The sequence below is a fragment of the Heteronotia binoei genome, chromosome 15, assembly GCF_032191835.1.
Source record: "Heteronotia binoei isolate CCM8104 ecotype False Entrance Well chromosome 15, APGP_CSIRO_Hbin_v1, whole genome shotgun sequence".
In the NCBI taxonomy this organism is placed as follows: domain Eukaryota; kingdom Metazoa; phylum Chordata; class Lepidosauria; order Squamata; family Gekkonidae; genus Heteronotia; species Heteronotia binoei.
The window spans coordinates 18,767,045-18,774,109 of record NC_083237.1 but is presented as its reverse complement, the minus strand read 5'-3'; the positions used below and the strand labels follow the sequence as shown (position 1 = coordinate 18,774,109).

General features: G+C 39.1%; 1 protein-coding gene across 1 annotated transcript; it reads right to left on the bottom strand.

Moving 5' to 3' along the window:
• Positions 1-207: 207 nt before the first annotated feature.
• On the bottom strand, positions 208-6,829 carry LOC132582917 (anti-apoptotic protein NR13-like). Its single transcript, XM_060254566.1, has 2 exons — positions 6,592-6,829; positions 208-515 (listed from the first exon to the last, which is right to left on the bottom strand). The coding sequence occupies exons 1-2, from the start codon at positions 6,827-6,829 to the stop codon at positions 208-210; spliced, it is 546 nt and encodes a 181-aa protein (XP_060110549.1).
• Positions 6,830-7,065: the final 236 nt, after the last annotated feature.

Sequence of the window (7,065 nt, the reverse complement as noted above, 5' to 3'; positions counted from 1 at the left end):
ACAAACTTAGGATCTGAACAATCTTTGTTTCCATTTGTTTGGTTTTTTGACGTTGCCAAGGTGGGTTGTGCTTCATTTAAACATTCAGGCCTAGACACCGATTTAGGCAACATTATTAAAATTGTAAAAATATAGAGCGGACTCATCACGGGTACTTGTTCATAGTTTCATCGCGCTTGTTCATAGTTTCGAATTCACGGTGTACTTTTATCGCACAGCCATGAGGAAAGCTAATCCCGCTAGGACAAATCCGGCGGTCGCTATGATAGTGTTGCTTTTGGTATCGCACCGGCTGATTGAATCAGAACCGTGTTTGTTGAAGCAGCGGTAGAACCCTTCCCAGCCACCATGAGCCTCCGGCCACTCGCGCTTCTCCACAGACAGATAGATGACCAATGCCTCTGTCAGGCCGCCGATCTCCTCGTGGGCCCCCCGCTCAGCCAGCGCTGTTGCCAAGGTGCCGGTGAACACAAACAGCGCCACTACTCGACCCCAGTTAAGCCCTCCATCAGATCCTTCGGGCATCCGGTTTGCGGTGGAGCGGAATGGCGGCGTCTTGGAGAAGCTCCTCCGAGGCGTGCTAAACAAGGCTCTTCAGGGGGGCTTGAGGGTCCGTACAGACCTCCAGTCGAGGAGGCAAGTACACTGAGGGGGGGAGAAGAAGGTACCGGAAAGGGATTTTCCCGGAGGTGCCGGCTCTCTTACCCTGTCCCGGAGCCAGCTGCGCCTGTGGGCGGTTTAGCTCCTGCCACCGGAACACTGAGGCTGCTTGCTGGAAAGCTGGCGCGTTATTTTGGCTGTTTTTTTGCTTTGTCGGTGGCTTTTTGTTTGTTGGTTTGTTTATTTATATCTGGTCCCTCCCTTAAACCCATTGTTTGGGCTGACGCTGATATTCTGCTAGCTGGAGAAACGGCGGCTTGCAGTGGGAGGAGAGGCACGCAAACAGGCAGAGCCGGTCGGTGACGCGGAGGAGAAGAAGGAGGGGAGGAGGAGAAAGAGGCGTCGCTGTTTCAAGCTGAGAGGAGAGGTACGACGTAGAAGAGGAGAGAGAAACTGTTTTGCAAGAAGGATCCTATTACTGAGTGGCCAGCTGGATTGAATCTGCATTTCTAAAGCGACGTTGAATCTGCATTTCCAAAGCGACGGAATCCTTGAGTGGCTGAGGTTGCTAGGAGTTGCTGCAGTGACAAAACTGCAGTGACAAAACTGAACTGAACTGAACTGAATTAAACTGAACTAAACTGGAGTAAAGAGGATACAAGGACTGCAGTGGTGATTGACGGAGAGGGCTGTGAAACTTTTTGCACCCTTTTTGTACCCTTTTTGCACCCTTGTTTTTTTGTTTTTGTTCTCTCTTTCTCTTTTTTATATATTATATGGTGTACAAGTGTTGTATAAATTGGTGTGACGGGGGGGGGAAAGTGTTTGGGAGTTGAAACTCTGATCACTCTCTGATTTCAGGTAGAGTGACCAGAACTAGCTGGTCATCCTTGGGCTTTGTAAAGAAGCTAGTCAATAGTAAAATCAAAGAGCAAAAATACTTAGCAAATATGTCCCAGCAGGCTAAATCAAAATTTTCCCCTGGACAGCCAAAGTCAGTGGGGTCGTTACTCCCGCAAGACTCTCTTAAAGAGATTCAGCAATCTTTTCTGGATGCTTTAAACCAGGCTCAAATGTCTTTAAGTAACCAAATAGAGGGGTTGGCAAACAAACTAGAACTACTGGATAATAAGTTTAAAGACACAAAGAAAGATATCATGGAGGTAATAACAATTACAAGGTCCATAGAGGATAAACTCAGGCTAACAGAAGATAGAGTAGCTGAAATAGAGACTAAACAAGAGGAGCAGGATAGTAAACTGTTAAAAATGGAAATAGGTCAGGCTGATTATATGTTCAGATGTTTGAATATCCCTGAGGAGAAAGATGAACACCTGGTTAACGTCCTGGCTGAAGCTTTGGCCGAAATTTTAAAGACGAGCAAAGATGACGTAGAAAGAGAGCTTGACTATATTTATAGAGTTAACTCGCAATTTGCAAAGAAAAATGATCTTCCAAGGGAGGTTCATGTAAAGTTCGTTCGTAAATATATGAAAGAAAAGGTATGGAGAGAAATAAGGGAGCAACCTCTCATGATCAAAGGGATTAGGATAAAGGTTAAGAAAGAAATCCCTTGGGCAGTTAGATATAAGAGGAAAACATACATGAATTTAGCTTTGATGCTGCAAGAAAAGGGAATTATATATAGATGGTTGACTCCTGAAGGATTAATGTTTACTCATGCAGGTGTCAGATTTAAGATTGATTCATCGGAGAAAGTTGAGGAATTTATAAGAAGCCATACCAGGAACTGGTCCAAGAATTTAAATAGAGGGAATGTTAAATCCATACAGGTCAGAGAGAGTCAGAGCGAATCTAAAGAGAGGGGTGACCCTACTAATACTAAAGAACGAGAGGAAGGTGAGGTTGAACAGGAAGAGGAGTTAGCATCTAGAGAAACAAGGTTACAGAAAAAAAGAGAAAAATGTTCAAGGGGACCGTAAAGATTTTTAAAATACAAACATGACAAACCGAATGAAGATCTTATCAGTAAATATTAATGGTTTAAATGCACCAAAGAAAAGAAATCGTGTTTTTCTTCAACTAAAAAAATTAAATGCGGACATAATTTGTTTGCAGGAGACTCACATGAAAAGGAAAGACGAATTTCTATTGATTAATAAGAAGTTAGGGAAAGCGCTAATAACGTCAGAGATAGATAAGAAAAAAAGAGGACTTGTAACTTATATTAGAGAAGGTCTAGAAGGTAAACTGATATTCCAGGCGGCTGATGCGAGGTTTCAAGGAATTGAAATTATTAATGACCAACAAAAGTTCTTATTGGTTAACATTTATGCGCCTAATGATTGTCAGGGGAAATTCTATAAGCAGTTATACCAGGTAATTAGTTCATATGATTATGAGAAGATCTGCTTTATTGGAGATTTTAACGCAGTAAATTGCTCGAAACTAGACAGAAGCGTTAAAAATAATAAATCCAAGATATCAAGAAGTAATACCCTGCCCGAGTGATTTTACAGAATGGTGGATGAATTCACCTTAGTAGATGCTTGGAGGACTTTGAACCCGTCTAAAAGAGATTTTACTTTTTTTTCTAGTAGACATTGTTCATGGTCCAGAATTGATATGGCACGGGTCACGGCAGGGCTAATGAAATCAATTGAGGAGGTAGAAATTTTACCGAATACCTTAGGTGACTATAACCCAATCATGTTGTATATGAGAGTGCCCCAAAAAAAAATCGGGTTGGAGAATGAACCCAAAATTGATGGAGGATACGCAATTTTTATAGTATCTCAAGGATGAGATGAGGTTTTTTTTTCATGCAAATACACAGAAAGAGGTTTCTTACAGGACTATTTGGGAAACAAGTAAGGCTTATCTTAGAGGTTTAGTGATAAGTTATAACGCCTATAAGAGGCGGGAAGAGAATAAAAATATGGTAGACCTAACGGAGGCATTAAAAAGAAAGGAAAGACAATTAAAAGAAAAATCCACACTACAAGAAATTAAATTAGAATTAAAAGTCCTACAGCATAGAATTCATGTTATGTTTTTGGAAGAGATGGAGAAGAAGGTTCGCTATGCTAAGCAATTTTTTTTTGAGTCAGCAAACAAGCCGGGGAAATGGCTTTCTTATAGAATAAGGAAAGAACGGGAAAGAAAAATAATAAGAGTTCTGAAAGACAAGGAGGGCAAACAAAGATCCTCGTTAGAGGAAATGAAAATGATAATATGGGATTTCTACACACATCTGTATAGTGTGAATGAGCTTGACCGGGATAAAGAAAAATGTATTTAGATAAAAAATCTCCGCAAAAATTAACAGAAGATCAAAAGAGTATATTAAATAGTCCGTTTTCGATATTTGAAATTGAAGAAGCATGGGGTCAACTAAAGAGTAATAAAGCGGCCGGACCAGATGGTCTCCCGGCAGAGTATTATATGGCCTTTAAGGAAAACATTATTACTCATTTCAAAAATTTAATAGACGAGGTTTGGATTTCAGCAGAAATTCCGGACTCCTGGAAATATGCTAACGTAGTGTTAATACCAAAAACCACAGAAAATGTTAATGAGATTGGGAATTTTCGACCAATATCATTATTAAACGTGGACTACAAGATTTACACTACTATTTTGGCCAACAGAATAAAGAAAATTATGAGAACTATAATTCACCCTGACCAATCAGGATTCCTTCCTAGGAGGTACATGAGGACCAATATTAGAATTATATCTAACCTATTGGAATATTACGAGTTACACAGGGAAAAACAAATGGTGTTGTTTTTTATCGACGCTGAAAAAGCATTTGATAACTTAAACTGGAAATTCATGTTACAAGTGTTAAAAGTAATGGATTTCGGTGAGGATTTTACTAAAAATATTCAGGCCATTTATAATGATCAGTCAGCGAGATTCATTGTTAATGGTGCACAGACAGAGGAGGTTAAAATTTGTAAAGGAACAAGACAAGGGTGCCCCCTCTCGCCGTTATTGTTTATTTTAACTTTGGAAATTCTGAATAACAGTATAAGGAATAATGAAAAAATTCTAGGTTTAAAAGTCAAAGGAGAAACATATAAGATATTATCGTATGCAGATGATATGGTCATGATATCCCAAAACACCTCAGAGTCAGTAGAGGAGTTGTTAAAAGAATTAGAGGAATATGGATATGTCGCAGGTTTAAAAGTAAACAAGCGGAAATCTAAAATACTCACGAAAAACATGTCACCACAAGAAGCTCAAGATCTTGAAAAGAAAACGGGCTTCACTTGTGTGAAAAAAATTAAATATTTAGGGATAAGTATGTCAAACAAATGCAGTAATTTGTACGAAAATAATTTTGAGCCACTGTTAAGAGAGATAGATTCTTCTCTGAAAAAATGGATTAATATGAAATTATCGTTTATGGGTAGGATCACAGTAATCAAAATGAATATTCTTCCCAAAGTTATGTTTTTATTTCAAATGATTGGTTTCGCGATTAGGAACCTTTTTTTGTAAAAATAGACCAATTGACCAAATCTTTTATCTGGCAAAATAAGAAGCCCAGGGTGAAATGGAAAATTTTAAAGGACACTAAGGAAAATGGGGGCTTAGGCCTCCCGGATTGGGAAACATATTACACGGCCTGTGTTACAGTATGGTTGAAGGATTGGATAATTCTAGAAAACATGCATGTGTTGGCTTTGGAAGGATTTAATTTACAGGCTGGATGGCATGCAAACCTCTGGTATATTAACAAAGAACAAAGATATTTTAAAAACCATTTAATCCGTAAAGCTATTCTTGATGTGTGGTTAAAGTATAAAAAATTAATTTATACCAAGACCCCAAGGTGGCTGTCTCCTGAAGAAGCATCATTGCAGCCGCAGTTATGGAATTGCTCTAAGAGGTTAAGGTATCAGGACCTCCTAGATGAAAAAGATAGCTTGAAAAGTCAAGCGGAATTAGAACCTCTGGGTATAAAAATGGACTGGTGGACAAGGAATCAGATTGTAGCCAAGTATAATAAAGATAAGCTTCAAGGTTTCACAAAAAGTAACTTTGACTTTGATAGATTATTACTGTTGAAGGAAACCAAAGTGATTAAGTGGGTATATAATTACCTGATTCAAATAAAATTGGAGGACGAACTAGTCAAAGAGACAATGGTCAGATGGGCAAAAAACTTTCAAAAAAAATATTGATTTAGATCAATGGCTTAATCTTTGTAAAATGAATTACAAGATCATGAAGCCAGTCAACTTCCAAGAAAATTTCTTTAAAATGCTCCACAGATGGTATATTACTCCACTGCAAATATCTAAAATTAATAAATCTTTCCCGGCTAAATGTTGGAAGTGTGGAACAGCAATTGGCTCCTTCTTCCACATCTGGTGGTCCTGTAAAACTTCTAAAAAATACTGGATAATGGTATTTGATTGGTTAAAGGATATACTGGGAACAAATATTCAATTCAAACCCGAGCTGATGCTTCTGTCTTTAGTGAAAAACGAAGTGTGCTCAGACGATGAATATATAACGGTGTATATGACTACTGCGGCAAGGATAGTTTTCGCCAAACATTGGCGGCAAAAGATCTGCCTTAATTAACTGAGGTGATTGATAAAACGCTTCAAGCTGCCGAAATGGATATACTCTCCAAGTTATTAAGAGGAGAGTCCAAAACTGAAGCTAGCAGAAATTGGGAGAAACTTTACAAATGGTTGGGGAAAAAAATCTCATAAGAACGCATTAGGATTATAAGAACTATATGGAAAATTAAGACTTTTTTCATATTATCTAGAACAATGTATATCTAGGTTACTGATTTAATGTTATACAATATATTGTTATCATCCACCAGCACCCTCCCTGTGGAAGACTGATATATGTATTATGTGACTCATTTACTGTTGTATTACAAGGTTTCTCTATTTATTTTATGTTGTATTTTGGTCACACGATTAGGTGTTTAATAAAAATTAAAAACGGAAAAAAAAATAATAAAATAATAATAATAAAAAATAATAAGCCCACCATCAGATGCCATCTGCGCCGCCACACGTCTCAAATGGACGTCTGCCCTACCAGGCTCCGGCAAGATTGCTGTGGAGCAAATGGAGCGAAAGAATGTCTTCTCACGGCTCTCCAGCTTGTCAGCCACTCTCCGCAGGGTCTTGGCCATGTGGCTGTGAGACAGCACCGAACCGCTCAGGTTGTGTCGCAAGTAGCCATCCACCAGTCGCCTTGTCTCAGCTGTCAGATCGCTCAGCATAGCGACTCTTCGATGACTGCCGAAGAATACGTCGACCCACTCCAACCGTGCCCCAGTACCGCCGGTTCTATACAGATATGGTTTTACAACCTACTTTCCCCCAATCGGTAGGTTTCTTACAAACCGAGAAGCCGACAAATTAAGCATCCGTAATAGATACGGTCATAGAAATGTAGAGGAAGTACCGTCCGAAAGAACATGGGTAAAAGAATGATAGGATTACCTACGTGTATAGA